The 17,392-nt window shown below is 34.6% G+C and overlaps 1 protein-coding gene across 1 annotated transcript in view; it reads right to left on the bottom strand.

Annotated features, from left to right (window-relative positions):
• The window catches only part of LOC117342373 (sodium/hydrogen exchanger 2-like), a 101,663-nt gene that overhangs the window by 59,719 nt on the left and 24,552 nt on the right, over positions 1 to 17,392 (bottom strand). Inside the window, 3 exon segments of the mRNA XM_033904525.1 lie at positions 6,795 to 6,876; positions 12,342 to 12,410; positions 16,507 to 16,548. Coding sequence (XP_033760416.1) covers positions 6,795 to 6,876; positions 12,342 to 12,410; positions 16,507 to 16,511 — 156 coding nt within the window. The 5' untranslated portion in view covers positions 16,512 to 16,548.

Raw genomic sequence — 17,392 nt, 5'->3', positions numbered from 1 at the left:
CAGAAACACAGTTTGGTGAGAATCGCATCAGCAGTTCCTGAGATTAGCTAGTTACATTGGGACAGGACCAGACGAGACACAACACAGCGGAACGGACATGGGTAACACTATAAGCCCCCCTCCCTCCCTCCATTTCATGGCGGGGACATAAAAAGGTAAATTCACCTAGATCCTGCCATGATCCCTGTACATTGTATCCATTGTATTTTATATAACATTTCTTAATACCTGTAGTTTTCATCAGCATCAATTTCTTTTTGGTAACCATTGCAAAATATGTTTTAAAGACCATTGAGATTTATGAACAACTAACATCATCATGTATACAAAATTGAAAAGTTGAAATTGACTGAAGAGTCTAGGAGTTTCCTGGACAAGGTTCTATGGATGATAAGGCTGACAGAATTCGATATCCCTAACAATCGCGTGTCACCAGGAGCAATGATAAAGATGGATGTGTCTAACACCTTGGTCCCCCGGATCAACTTATGCTTGGGAGTTTAATAGAAAGCCTAGAAAATATGAATGTAATTTGAGTGGTGCCTCCGATACTGGTGATGGACAGATCAATTACTTCAATGTAGATATCCAAGAAACAACAAGTGCTTGCTATTTAATCTGTGTTTCATGTTTGATTTTCCCCAATTGATGAATATGCATATTGAAGATGTAGATTCTGTAGTGGTTTGAATGGAATTGACCTCCAAGTATCTTTGATATGATGGATAAGAAAGATTCTCTGTGTTGGAAAATACAGATTTAACCTTCTCTTCATTTCAGTGTAATGGCTCGCTTCCCTCTGGGATGTAACTATTACAACAACTGAATGATCTCAGCCATGGGATAATACTTCATGCCAAGTTTTAACTACTCCATATTTACTGAAGGAGTAATATTTCAAACATATGCTGACTGTACCTACATTGTACAAGAATTTCTTCAGAAACCATTTCAAAAAAAAAAAAATTGAAAAAAAAAGAAATTCAGACATTCTTGAAAAATTGTCTTTAAGAATCAAATGACAGACATTGAGCGTATGGAAGTTGTTCCATGACACAGAGCCACTCAGGGGAACTAACATAACTGTAGCAGTCATCTTGGATTTTATCAGGTATTTCAATTTTAATTACCTGAAATTATGCAAGTGCAAAATCATACATTTTAGCATACCTTCTACTCTGGATACATAATACACTTTGTTAGATGTTATTTGACTTCCATGACCTTGATGATGGGTCAAGGTCGTACTCAGGGATCATATGAAGGATTATGAATAGAATATTTGACCTCTGTGGCTTGGACCATGGGCGATTTGAATATGGGTCAATCTATTTTGATTAAAATTTGGCCAAACACACAATAGATGAAAAGATTCTGACCTAGTTTGATCTATATTCAATTTTGATAAAAAAAAATTAAATATTGATCCAAATTCATTATTAGATGAATCTTTAGTTAAGTCACTGCCTAGAATCCCCTAGAGGGGGAATGTCACATGGCTCTTTACATAATTTACACAACAAAAAATTTTGATTTGCACAATTTAATATTCAAAGAATGGAAAAGCATGTGATATTTTCATTAAGTGATGGGGCTTAGTGAGATTTGTGCTGGAGACTGGGATACTGGCCTGTCATGTCTTGTTGTTAGGGGATTAGTTAGCAAGGACCATAGGTATGATAACGGATTAGCATGCTCCCTCCGTGGACTCCTACATACAGTAGCTGTCACGCCAAACAGTCATAACGATTCACCAAGTGTGTCTCTGCCTTACAGAGGGATCCAGATAAGGATTTCGGCCTGCCATTCTAATATTGCTGATTCATTTAATGTGATTATCTAATCCTCCTACTTCCCTTTTACCTTAGTGATCATTGCAATGGTGTTAAATTTGACATCTGATATCAACAAAAACAAGACAACTCCATGAATTATGGTCATCTGACTGAATGTAGGTCAAGGTGACCTACTTTTGGTACATGACACTGCCTTAATTACTTTAACCCATCCTCTAAATATGAAGTTCCAGTGGCAGTTAGTCTTGGAGATAAAGTCTGGGCCTGGGCAAGGTGAAGTGTGGAAGGATCAAAAGACAGACACAAAACTATAGTCCCCCTTCTCTGGTTGTGAGGGGGCAGGGAGGTTTAGAGATAATTAGCTGTGCTAGAAACAGTTTTTCATCTCCAGGAACCTTTCTTATAAATTCTGTTACATGTCAAGGAATACCAGTCTTACGCAATTTTTAATTACAAAAGCCAAGAAATATTTCAAACACATACTTTTTCAAGAATTCTTGAATAGTTATGGAGTTCCAATACTTTTCAAGCACTAACCTCAATTTCAGTGCTTACCGCTAATTTGTATGAGCTATATTTTCAGATAATTAAACATATCTGTTAAAATGTGTTCACATTTCCCTTATTTCTTAATAATTGTGCTAATTTATTGATCTATTTCAGTAAAATTGTAATAGAATTGTTTTTCATTAATGCACATAGTAGAGATCTAGAATAACCAGTTGTACAGTTATTTATGAAATTGATGACATATTTTCTGGTACTGTTTGAAGAAATCTCTGATGATTGTAAACAAAAATATTGGTCAAAGACATCTATTTCTTTATGAAATAGAACTGGGATACGCTTTTCCAAGGCAAAAGTAACATTACCAGATTTGTACAAATGCCTATACTGTCCCTACAACTCTAATTAACCTAACTGCAGTGTGTTGTTCTTTCTAACCACAATACAAAATATCAAACCATTATAACTCAATAACTTTTACAATTGTATTTCCGAAGAAAATCTTCAAAACTGGCAAATCATGGGTTTCATATGCAGATGATAATTATGACTTTCTTACAAGTAATTTCATACATGATCATGGATTAAAGAACATGCAATAGAATGTCGTATTGTACATATTGATGACATTTAATTTTCATGTACTGGAACAAGAGATTATATGAGGGATCTTAGCACCCACCATTGAATGATCTTGATTGGTTCTATGTAAGACTGTTTTATTTTTCTTTACTTCAATGATTTGATAACAAAGAGAAATGAAAATAGGAAATCTCAGAGAGATCTTAAGAAGAACTTTCTGTGAATTAGAAATAGCAATACCAAACTTCAACTGTCGGCCATTTTGTTTTCTGGATCACACAATATCAAATGGGCACAACTAGGGACCAAAGGGACCTGCATGTGAGGTTTGAGAAGTTTAATCCTTCCAGTACTTCTCAAGAAAGAGTGATAACAAAGTTGAACTGTCAAAACTAAAGACAGCCATGTGGGGGCCATTTTGTTTTCTAGATCAGCACAAAATCAAATGGGCACAACTTAGGGACCAAGGGAAACTTCAGTTTGAGAAAAATCCTCCAGTACTTCTCCAGAAAAAGCAATTAATAGCAAGGATTGTTTATGACTGGAAGAACAGATGTACCTGACGGAGCAATTAATTATCAGATGGTGGGCTAAACATGTCCTGGAAACTCTCTATATGTTACACAGAATAGTCTTTACCAAGTACTTGAAATATTATAGATAATGATAGGAAAGAGATTTAATGATTTTGATACAACTACAGTACTGCACAGAAAAATCAATCATTGTCTTCAGACTTTGGAATGAAAATATGTTAACACTGCAATTTATATCTCTGTACTGGTAAACCACAACCACCAAAGGTTACTTAGAAAATCGGAGATATGCTTACTAATGATGAGACATTGAATCTTGTCTGAAGTTTTCCATGGAAGTGTTAATTAGAAGATGTATAGACTGGGCCATATGCTGTCGACTTTGTGTATTAACACAACACAGCATCAGATCCTGTTTGAGTAAGTAAAGGTGGGCACCAGGTAACCGTGTAACTTATCACCGACATATTACAGTATGACAGCTAACAATCATTTGCCTGTCCCTGACATTTCTAACATATAGTAAAAGATCCCAAGCATGATTTACTTGTTATCATTAGATTTACTTGTTATCATTAGATTTACTTGTTACCATTAGATTTACTTGTTATCATTAGATTTACTTGTTATCATTAGATTTACTTGTTATCATTAGATTTACTTGTTACCATTAGATTTACTTGTTATCATTAGATTTACTTGTTATCATTAGATTTACTTGTTACCATTAGATTTACTTGTTATCATTAGATTTACTTGTTACCATTAGATTTACTTGTTATCATTAGATTTACTTGTTATCATTGGATTTACTTGTTACCATTAGATTTACTTGTTACCATTAGATTTACTTGTTATCATTAGATTTACTTGTTGATTTACTTGTTACCATTAGATTTACTTGTTACCATTAGATTTACTTGTTACCATTAGATTTACTTGTTATCATTAGATTTACTTGTTACCATTAGATTTACTTGTTACCATTAGATTTACTTGTTATCATTAGATTTACTTGTTACCATTAGCTTTACTTGTTATCATTAGATTTACTTGTTATCATTAGATTTACTTGTTACCATTAGATTTACTTGTTATCATTAGATTTACTTGTTATCATTAGATTTACTTGTTATCATTAGATTTACTTGTTACCATTAGATTTACTTGTTATCATTAGATTTACTTGTTATCATTAGATTTACTTGTTATCATTAGATTTACTTGTTACCATTAGATTTACTTGTTATCATTAGATTTACTTGTTATCATTAGATTTACTTGTTATCATTAGATTTACTGATTTACTTGTTATCATTAGATTTACTTGTTATCATTAGATTTACTTGTTATCATTAGATTTACTTGTTACCATTAGATTTACTTGTTATCATTAGATTTACTTGTTATCATTAGATTTACTTGTTATCATTAGATTTACTTGTTACCATTAGATTTACTTGTTATCATTAGATTTACTTGTTATCATTAGATTTACTTGTTATCATTAGATTTACTTGTTACCATTAGATTTACTTGTTATCATTAGATTTACTTAGATTTACTTGTTATCATTAGATTTACTTGTTATCATTAGATTTACTTGTTATCATTAGATTTACTTGTTATCATTAGATTTACTTGTTATCATTAGATTTACTTGTTATCATTAGATTTACTTGTTATCATTAGATTTACTTGTTACCATTAGATTTACTTGTTATCATTAGATTTACTTAGATTTACTTGTTATCATTAGATTTACTTGTTATCATTAGATTTACTTGTTATCATTAGATTTACTTGTTATCATTAGATAAGGTGATACTAATACAAAACTGATATAAAGGAAACAATCCAAACATACAATCCAGAAGATACAGATGATCTATATATAGAAATGATTCAAACATACAGGTGATTAAAATAGACAAGTGATTAAAACATAGAAATGATTCAAATACACAGGTGATTCAAACAGACAGGTGATACAGGTGAGTCAAACAGACAGGTGATTCAAACAGACAGGTGATACAGGTGATTCAAACAGACAGGTGATTCAAACACAGAAATGATTCAAACAGACAGGTGATACAGGTGATTCAAACAGACAGGTGATTCAAACAGACAGGTGATACAGGTGATTCAAACAGACAGGTGATTCAAACAGACAGGTGATTCAAACAGACAGGTGATACAGGTGATTCAAACAGACAGGTGATTCAAACACAGAAATGATTCAAATACACAGGTGATTCAAACATACAGGTGATACAGGTGATTCAAACAGACAGGTGATACAGGTGATTCAAACAGACAGGTGATTCAAACAGACAGGTGATTCAAACAGACAGGTGATACAGGTGATTCAAACAGACAGGTGATTCAAACACAGAAATGATTCAAACAGACAGGTGATACAAGTGATTCAAACAGAGAAATGATTCAAACAGACAGGTGATTCAAAACATAGAGGTGATTCAAACACAGAAATGATTCAAACATATGGATGATTCAAACAGAAAATGATTCAAACACATCGATGATTCAAACAGACAGGTGATTCAAACAGACAGGTGATTCAAACAGACAGGTGATTCAAACAGACAGGTGATTCAAACACATCGATGATTCAAACAGACAGGTGATTCAAACAGACAGGTGATTCAAACAGACAGGTGATTCAAACAGACAGGTGATTCAAACAGACAGGTGATTCAAACACAGAAATGATTCAAACAGACAGGTGATTCAAACATGCAGGTGATTCAAACAGACAGGTGATTCAAACAGACAGGTGATTCAAACACAGAAATGATTCAAACATATCGATGATTCAAACAGACAGGTGATTCAAACAGACAGGTGATTCAAACATGCAGGTGATTCAAACAGACAGGTGATTCAAACAGACAGGTGATTCAAACACAGAAATGATTCAAACAGACAGGTGATTCAAACACAGAAATGATTCAAACAGACAGGTGATTCAAACACAGAAATGATTCAAACAGACAGGTGATTCAAACACAGAAATGATTCAAACAGACAGGTGATTCAAAACATACAGGTGATTCAAACACAAAAATGATTCAAACATACAAGTGATTCAAACACAGAAATGATTCAAACATATGGATGATTCAAACAGATAGGTGATTTAAAACATACAGGTGATTCAAACACAGAAATGATTCAAACAAACAGGTGATTCAAACAGACAGGTGATTCAAACATACAGGTGATTCAAAGCATGACAGGTTTAACTAATATTATCCAATACAATAAATAACATGTTACTGAGTAGAAAGCATACAAAACACTTAAAATTGGTAAAATCCCAATATATTTACAGTAACTATATGATACTTACAATGACTGCATATATTATAATGGTACCAACATTTTCAAAGAATGTTCTGTCATGGAGACTGTAAGCTGATTCTAGGATGATCCTGTCAATGAAAGAGGACATAATAATGAAAACAGTCCAATGTGGAACATCCCCAAATCTCTTAAGACTTTTGTTAGTACAGGAAAGATACATCTTTAAATAACCTTGTGTTAGTCCTGGAAATTATATATCTCCAAATAGACTTGTGTTAGTCGGGGACATAATGTATCTCCAAATAGACTTGTGTTAGTCGGGGACATAATGTATCTCCAAATAGACTTGTGTTAGTCGGGGACATAATGTATCTCCAAATAGCCTTGTGTTAGTCGGGGACATAATATATCTCCACATAGACTTGTGTTAGTCGGGGACATAATATATCTCCAAATAGACTTGTGTTAGTCGGGGACATAATGTATCTCCAAATAGACTTGTGTTAGTCGGGGACATAATGTATCTCCAAATAGACTTGTGTTAGTCGGGGACATAATGTATCTCCAAATAGACTTGTGTTAGTCGGGGACATAATATATCTCCACATAGACTTGTGTTAGTCGGGGACATAATATATCTCCAAATAGGCTTGTGTTAGTCGGGGACATAATGTATCTCCAAATAGGCTTGTGTTAGTCGGGGACATAATGTATCTCCAAATAGACTTGTGTTAGTCGGGGACATAATGTATCTCCAAATAGACTTGTGTTAGTCGGGGACATAATGTATCTCCAAATAGACTTGTGTTAGTCGGGGACATAATGTATCTCCAAATAGACTTGTGTTAGTCGGGGACATAATGTATCTCCAAATAGACTTGTGTTAGTCGGGGACATAATGTATCTCCAAATAGACTTGTGTTAGTCGGGGACATAATATATCTCCAAATAGGCTTGTGTTAGTCGGGGACATAATGTATCTCCAAATAGGCTTGTGTTAGTCGGGGACATAATGTATCTCTAAATAGACTTGTGTTAGTCGGGGACATAATGTATCTCCAAATAGGCTTGTGTTAGTCGGGGACATAATGTATCTCCAAATAGGCTTGTGTTAGTCGGGGACATAATGTATCTCCAAATAGGCTTGTGTTAGTCGGGGACATAATGTATCTCCAAATAGGCTTGTGTTAGTCGGGGACATAATGTATCTCCAAATAGGCTTGTGTTAGTCGGGGACATAATGTATCTCCAAATAGGCTTGTGTTAGTCGGGGACATAATGTATCTCCAAATAGACTTGTGTTAGTCGGGGACATAATGTATCTCCAAATAGACTTGTGTTAGTCGGGGACATAATATATCTCCAAATAGGCTTGTGTTAGTCGGGGACATAATGTATCTCCAAATAGACTTGTGTTAGTCGGGGACATAATGTATCTCCAAATAGACTTGTGTTAGTCGGGGACATAATATATCTCCAAATAGGCTTGTGTTAGTCGGGGACATAATGTATCTCCAAATAGACTTGTGTTAGTCGGGGACATAATGTATCTCCAAATAGACTTGTGTTAGTCGGGGACATAATATATCTCTAAATAGACTTGTGTTAGTCGGGGACATAATGTATCTCCAAATAGGCTTGTGTTAGTCGGGGACATAATGTATCTCCAAATAGGCTTGTGTTAGTCGGGGACATAATATATCTCCAAATAGACTTGTGTTAGTCCTGGAAATGAATATCTCCAAATTTTTAATGTGGTGTGACATTTTGATAGTCAATACACCTGACATCAGAAAACAACACAGAAACACCCACAAAAAAATAGAAAACAACACAGAAACACCCACAAAAAAATAGAAAACAACACAGAAACACCCACAAAAAAATAGGAAACACAGAAACACCCACAAAAAAATAGAAAACAACACAGAAACACCCACAAAAAAATAGAAAACAACACAGAAACACCCACAAAAAAATAGAAAACAACACAGAAACATCCACAAAAAAATAGAAAACAACACAGAAACACCGACAAACATAAGAAAACAACACAGAAACAGCTACAAACAATAGAAAACAACACAGAAACAGCTACAAACAATAGAAAACAACACAGAAACACCCACAAACAATAGAAAACAACACAGAAACACCCACAAACAATAGAAAACAACACAGAAACAGCCAAGAACAATAGAAAACAACAGACACACCCACAAACAATAGAAAACAACACATAAACACCCACAAACAATAGAAAACAACAAGGAAACACCCACAAACAATAGAAAACAACACAGAAACACCCACAAAAAAATAGAAAACAACACAGAAACACCCACAAAAAAATAGGAAACACAGAAACACCCACAAAAAAAAAACAAAAAAACACAGAAACACCCACAAAAAAATAGAAAACAACACAGAAACACCCACAAAAAAATAGAAAACAACACAGAAACATCCACAAAAAAATAGAAAACAACACAGAAACACCCACAAAAAAATAGAAAACAACACAGAAACATCCACAAAAAAATAGAAAACAACACAGAAACACCGAAAAACATAAGAAAACAACACAGAAACAGCTACAAACAATAGAAAACAACACAGAAACAGCTACAAACATAAGAAAACAACACAGAAACACCCACAAACAATAGAAAACAACACAGAAACACCCACAAACAATAGAAAACAACACAGAAACAGCCAAGAACAATAGAAAACAACAGACACACCCACAAACAATAGAAAACAACACATAAACACCCACAAACAATAGAAAACAACACAGAAACACCCACAAACAATAGAAAACAACACAGAAACACCCACAAACAATAGAAAACAACACATAAACACCCACAAACAATAGAAAACAACACAGAAACACACACAAACATCAGAAAACAACACGGAAACAGCCAAGAACAATAGAAAACAACAAAGAAACAGTTAGAAACAATAGAAAAATAATATCAAAATATAACAGGATATTTGCAATAAGTATATTTAAACAATTTTTTAGCTATATTTAGAAAAATATACACCAAAAATGAAACATTGTTGAAGATCATGACAATGTGAAATATTTACAGGGAATGTAAACATTTCAGGATGACATTAAAATTCTTAATACAAAACAAAAATAATCAATTGGTTACTAATGGCAACGAAGGTGGCAATTGACAACGGAGCAGTGAAAAACATAATTCAAAAATAGTTTGTGGGAATTTTTGATTTGAAACCGACGTGGTTTCATCTTTCTATTCAAATGCTTATTTTTTCATCTTTAACTTTTATCTTCAAACCTTGTTATAGATTTTTTTTTTTAAGTTTAAAGTTAAGTTGTAATGTGTAAAATAAAAATAGAATTTCCAAGGAGGAACACTCGATCTGTAAACTACTACACATATGTCGGGGCAGCCAGGTTGGGGTATGTGGTGGCTGTTGGATTCGGCCCCTGAACAATTTAGTGTTGTCATGGTGGAACGAGTCATTCAGATTAAGCTGTGGTAAGCCAACATGCACCATGAAGTATTTTTCCATGTGTTCTATTTTTAGACACATAAAATGTACATACAACAAATTTTATTGATAACTATGAAAAATATTTAAGCGACCACAACAGTTTGACAGAAATAGTGACATGACTTGTAAACATTGTTAAATTGTTTTCAGTAGTGAAATCAACCTTAGCTGAGCCTATATGGTGTAACTTTAGTGTGTGACAACTACATGAAAATTGTAGCACTAAGTTGTCTGGACGTGACCCATTACACTGCCAGACAGAAGTACAGTCAACCAGATTCCAGTTTACACACCCTAAATTCATTGTGATGGTATAAATATAACAAGCATACTGGGTATTACTAAAGCAATACAAGTCCCTAAGCCCAGCCAAAAAAAGCAACTGTGACCTTGACCCATCAACTTGGACTTATCTGAGGTATATGGTCCTTAATCATTGTGATGACCTTTGATCAGAATCCCTCAAGAAATGAAGCTGCTAGAGTGCTGACAACTTTGGTGTGAGGTACATACTGTAAACTTGGAAATTTCCGTGAGGGGTGAATTTACGCTAATTACGCGGATCCCTTTTGATCGCGAAAATTTCCCACATGTGTAAAAAAAAAATTTATGTTAATTTGAGTAAACTCGAACTACAAACGAAGGTGGATGGATCGCAAAAATCACCCCCACACGTATAGTTTGCATTTCGAAATTGCGAAATTAACCACCCGCGAAAAATAACGACGTTTACAGTATGTACAAGACAGACAGGGGGTAAACATCAAGCCCCCCTCTCCTTACTCCCAGTTTTACAAATAGGAAACTAACAAAAGGCAAGAGGCCAATAGGATAACAATATAACACAGAACATATCAAACAGCAGTCAGTTCCTAATTTTAAGTCTCTAGAAAGTGAAGCTGATGATTTGTCTTCCTCGTAGATTAGCCAGGGGTTACATGATATAGAGAAGCTGTGGTTTTTCCATATCCATCTGGAAAGCTTCAAAGTTTCATCAAATTCCACCAGATGGTTTCTGAGAAGAGTAAAATGTGCTTTGTATTCTTTGACATGTGAGTGTGGCTCCAATGTGCAATAGAGAACCTGACCTTCTTGAGAATAAATTCTGATCCTCACCAAAGGCTGATGTTTATAATCAAGTTTCATAAAAAATCTAAAAACAGCTTCTGAGAAGCCAAAGATGTGTTTTACACCCCTTACCAGTTGCAAATGCCTTTCATCAAAGAAGAAATTTGAAGCTTTTACACAAAATGACCCAGGTGGGCTACATACACCAATTCCCCAGCGACTCTGTTCTTGACCTTTTTGAGTATAAATTCAGATCACTACTGTAAGGATAATTGAAGTGAAAACCCATCCAGCCATTTAGAGTCAGTAGCATTAGGTCGTCTGATCTAAAATTATTATCAAAATACTCTGTTTTTTCTTCTTCATCAGAAAAAAAAAATAGAAATTATCTAAATTGATTTAACAAAAAAATCTTAACAACATATACTTATAAAGTGACTCACACTTCAATTAAACAAAGGGTTCCCAAAGGTAACTAATGGTATTTTCTGATTCTATAACACCTGTCATATACCATGTAAATCTCGGTCAAATCCAGGTAATGTCACATTCAATGATGACAACTGAACTACAAGGTAAACCAACGAGAACTGGAGTGATGACAACGGAACTACAAGGTAAACCAACGAGAACTGGGGTGATGACAATGGAACTACAACGTAAACCAACGAGAACAGGGTGATGACAATGGAACTATAAGGTATACCAAAGAAGAACTAGGGTAATGACAACGGAACTACAAGGTAAACCTACTATTTTTTAGAGTGCCATCCTTCTGAAGCCTAGTAGATGAACCACAACACAAATGTAGCAGGACGTTTGTTCTGATTTTACTAAGGAATAATTACTATATACCGCCAAACATCCCGCCCCTACCCTTGCCCCTCCCCATCCCCACTCCAGCCCCCTACCCGCTCCCACCTCCACCCCTGTCCCTCCCCACATACCCCCAATAATTCATTCTTAGATTAATTGCTTTACTCACGGTGGAAGAAGATAAAGAAAGAAAAGTGTGGCTCCCATTCTTGGTATGTCCTCAAAATCCATGGTGGCACTGTAACATAACAGGAAGTCATTCAAATGATAATCTATAAACAGTATATATAAACATAGACCGTCCTTATTAAAATGTCACATCGATTCAGAAAATTAAACATTAAAATCATGTTAAGGGTCATCTAAACAGCAAATCCAGTAATATCAGTGATATCAATATTTTAAAAACAGAAGTAAATTGATCAATCATTGGTATGTATCATGGCTAACCAAAGGCCTGGCCTTGCTGTTAACATGTATATTGTAATTTGTTAAATTGTTTGTAAATTTTAACAAACATTCCAAAAATGCCTGTTTCAGTGGGGAACACAATTAGTTCATTTGTATCACATATATTGTACATATAATCATGCTGTTTAATGCTTACAAGCAACTGTTGGTTTCATTGGACTTCAATTTATATATGTTTAGATACTGATTCTATTTTTACCTTGAAATGCAAATATAATATCCAAACAAATGCTGTTATTTTGTAGACACCTGTGAGCATAACAGTATGGTTATTTTTTGGAATTTGATAATTTGCGATTTACATTAATGTAACTCTACAGAGGAAATTGTAAGCATCTATAGCAAATTATTGGTAATTTTGAGGTTTATAAATCTACATGTCCAGACAAACATTTTTGTGTTTGTATTTTACTTGTTTTTAAAATTCAGCATAATTCTGCTATATTGATGGCCCTTAAAGAGGATTGTTTTACATGCCAAGACAAGAGTGTAAATGTTTTGTTAACACCTGAGCTGGTTGTCCCAGTCATCAAGCATGTGGATACTGCATGTCAAAACCACACATTTTTCTAATCTGAAGATACACGAGTTCATAGTTTATAGAAGGAACATGAACAAAATTAGTGTTGGTGTCATGATCATTTATAACAGTTTCCCAAAATAATCAATGATCGATTATTACTCGATCACGAATAGAAAAAGAAATATCCCCTAAATCTTAGGAAATAGACTCATCGGTTTGGTATGAATGATATGTAAGTTTGTTTTCTACATAAACAGAATTTGAAAACTTAATTTGCGATCTTTCGAAAACATCTGTTTCCTTTGTCAAGAGTACAATAGCCGAGTGTTGATGTTCTGACTGATAAAATCATCTCACTCCCAAAATTAGGCCGAGTTATTGAAGTTTGCTGTCTAATTCGTAGCGCGACATTTCGTCCAAACGCACTCTAATACTGTAGGTAGGCAGAGGGATGGTTAAGATGTTTTATTGAAAACAGACATTTTCGAAAGCTCGAAATTAAGTTTTCAATTTCTGGTTGTTTACAAAATAAACTTATATGATTATCTACTAAATAATTTACAAAATGGGCAAAAATTTGGTAAATATGTCTTAAGGCATGATCTGTTTTAAGATATTGTTTTGGAGCATTTTGATGTAAAATTGTCATTTAATCACTTTTCAAGTCGGTTGTTAATGTCAATATTTCCTGAATGTTTCTATGTGATCTTGTCAGACCATGATCACAATCATGATCAATTTGTCCAAGTCAGAGATAAAACGGCATATATAGGATGAAATTGTGAATTGATTATTCGGAAGAACACTACAGAATACTAATAATCTGAATGTCCCTCCTGTTCAACATTAGAGAATATAATTTTTAGTAAAGGTTAAGAGGATTGACAATCTTTGATGGATTTAAATTTCCCCTCCAGTTCAGCTTTAGAGAATTACAGTTTTTAGTAAAGGTTTGAGGAATGATAATCTTTGATGGATTTGAATGTAAATATTGCCCAGACAGGAATCTGTCCCCTGAACATCAATCAGAACAAATTTCCACATCTTAAACTTTTATTTACTTTCTTCCAAAAGTTGTGGTCAGGTCGTTGTTATGAGAGGAAATGTAAAATCATACATCTGGATCAATAGATATGATTCCATCAGAATTACACCATTCCACCAGAATTACACCCCTGCCTTTGCGTAAACTGTGTCTGGCGTTTTCGATCAGTCACCACCAACACATCTTGACTAATTTTGTCTCCCTATGGAAAGTCTCTGCATTTGTAAATGGTGGTATTTTTCGGAATGTCAGCACATCGCTTCCCACGGGAAGGGAAGATTACTCTTATACTATTGCCAGGTGTTGAAATTCTCCCCCCTGCTGTTCGTGACTGTCAACAGTTAGGCAGGAAATATGTGTCAATGATTCCTGGAGAGACTAGATTGTCTTATTACAGAGACATTGGTTTGGTCACGTAATAATGTGAACTGTCGGTTTCGGGCGATCACTTACTAACATGGCTGCCCCTGGGCTGCTGGTCTGCAACACTAATCATGACCAAAAATTCTTACCGCGGTTAAATCTACTGAGTTTTACAGGTGATGTGTCATCTAGGTTGTTACAATGACAGGAACATAGTATGTAACAACACTCACCACACTAATTAACACATAACAAGACAAATTGTTTAGTCTGAGTGTTCTCTTCAAGTAGATGGCTAAAGACAATTGATATTGATCTCTGCTTGCCTTGCTATATAAGAAATCCTGTTCCACCATTGACTCCCTTGACAAACCAAAAATGCATATGTACTTTCAAAGGCAATAAAGGAAATAACCATAACAAATGGTTTCCTTATTCGAGTGAAAAATGTCACATTTTCATTTCCTCCTATCATTAAGACAAAGCAGCAAAAAATACACACTACAGGGTATCAACATTTCCTGTTATTGACAATGACAAATCTGTCTAATTTGGCTAAAAGAAGAAATGTGGGTCTTTAAAATCACAGCGTCCCATCTTGCTTATATAATTTACACTGATATTGGATCATGTGAGAAAGGATGAATTAAACAGAAGTAAGGTTAATTTTTGTTTTGACTAGATTATGCCCAACGATTTTGGATATTTCTGATGTGACTTGATTATGCCCCATGGTTTTGGATATTTCTGATATGACTAGATTGTGCCCCCTGATTTTAGATATTACTGATGTGACTAGATTGTCTCCCCTGATTTTATATTTCTGATGTGACTAGATTGTCTCCCCTGATTTTAGATATTACTGATGTGACTAGATTGTCTCCCCTGATTTTATATTTCTGATGTGGCTAGATTGTCTCCCCTGATTTTAGATATTACTGATGTGACTAGATTGTCTCCCCTGATTTTAGATATTTCTGATGTGACTAGATTGTCTCCCCTGATACAGAATATTTCTGATGTGACTAGATTGTGCCCCCTGATTTTAGATATTACTGATGTGACTAGATTGTCTATCCTGATTTTAGATATTTCTGATGTGACTAGATTGTCTATCCTGATTTTAGATATTTCTGATGTGACTAGATTGTCTATCCTGATTTTAGATATTTCTGATGTGACTAGATTGTGCCCCCTGAATTAAGATATGACTGATGTGACCTAGAGGTTGTCTCCCCTGATTTTAGATATTTCTGCTGTGACTTTGAGATTGTCTCCTCTGACTTTAGAAATTTTTATTTGACTTTGAGATTGTATCCTCTGTTTATAGATTTTTCTGATGTGACTAGATTGTGTCTCATGATTTGGGATATTTCTGATGTGACTAGACTGTCTCCACTGTTTTTAGATAATTCTGATGTGACTAGATTGTGTCCCTCTGATATTGTATATTTCTTATTTCACTTGATTACCCATATCTACCTTGATTATGGATAGCTCTGATGTGCCAAGGTTATTTCCAATAATTTTGGATATTTCTAATGTGACCAGAATGTCTCTTCCTGATTTTAGATATATCTTGTGTGACTAGGTTGGTTCCCCCAGTTTATAGTTTAATTGTCTAGATGGTTAACCTGAATAATTCAGATGTGACCAGATTGTCGCCCCTCATTCAGGATATTTCTAAAATGACCAGATTGTGTCCCTCTAATTTTAGATATTCTTTATGTTATTAGATTTTCTCATCTTGATTTTAGATATTTCTGATGTGAATCTGAGATTATCTTTAAAACTTTAAAAAATTCTGATGTGACTGGATTGTGTCCCCTGATTTTAGATATTTCTGATGAGACTAGAAAGAGTAATGTTCATTATTTGTAAAATGATAAAAGATATTAAATGTGACCACGTGTGTTATAATCACTAACTCACTTCATGATGGCTCCAACAACCACACCAAGGATGATGAGCAGGCTGAAAAATAAAAATTGGCAGATCATTAATCAATCTTCATGAACAATCAATTGTAGCTTAAAACAAACAAAAAAAACCCTTGCTTCAGTGTAAATTTCATGATGAAAGATAATTCACAAAAACAGCGAGATCGTAACATAACGGCACTGAACCATGTAAAAGTGAGGCAGCAACATCCATCTTGCATTTCATCGTTATGATTGTGTAGTAAAATCATGCCTCCATTTAATCAGATGGCTATATCAAACACTTGAACATCAAGGCCAAAATTGAAGTTAACATGTCAGGATGTTTTTTTTTAATTTCTGTGACATTGGAAACTGACTGTAAAGGTCATTCATGTAAACAACTTGATGATATCTTATTCCAACATGCTGTGGGGCCCAATGACATAATCCCAGACTTAGGATATTTATCAGCCAAACAAACTCACACTTGGTACCAGAGAGAGCCTAACATTTAGGAATACCTTCCTTGTTAACCACTGTATCACTTAACAAGAGATCCCAGAGGGATCTTGGCGCCCACCATTGATTGATCTGTATAGGTTCCATGTCAGATTGATCTTTTCTCTACTTTTCCCTTCCTCTAAGTCTTACTAAACAGTGTAAATTCAGAAACAGCCCTCTAGTCCTTTTCACACAAGGGGAACCTATATATAAAATTTAAGATTTAGCGATAATGGCTGTCTGTTGGCTATGTTGTTTTCGGATTGGTCCCAATATGCAAAACTAGGCCCTGAGGGGAAGCTACATATGAAATTTGAGAAAGATCCCTTCATTACTTTCTGAGAAATAGCGATAACAAACTTCAATTGTCAAATTCCAAGATGGCTGCCAGTCGG

Source organism: Pecten maximus, chromosome 14, assembly GCF_902652985.1.
Source record: "Pecten maximus chromosome 14, xPecMax1.1, whole genome shotgun sequence".
NCBI classification, from domain to species: Eukaryota; Metazoa; Mollusca; class Bivalvia; order Pectinida; family Pectinidae; genus Pecten; species Pecten maximus.
This window is presented reverse-complemented; position numbering and strand designations above follow the sequence as displayed.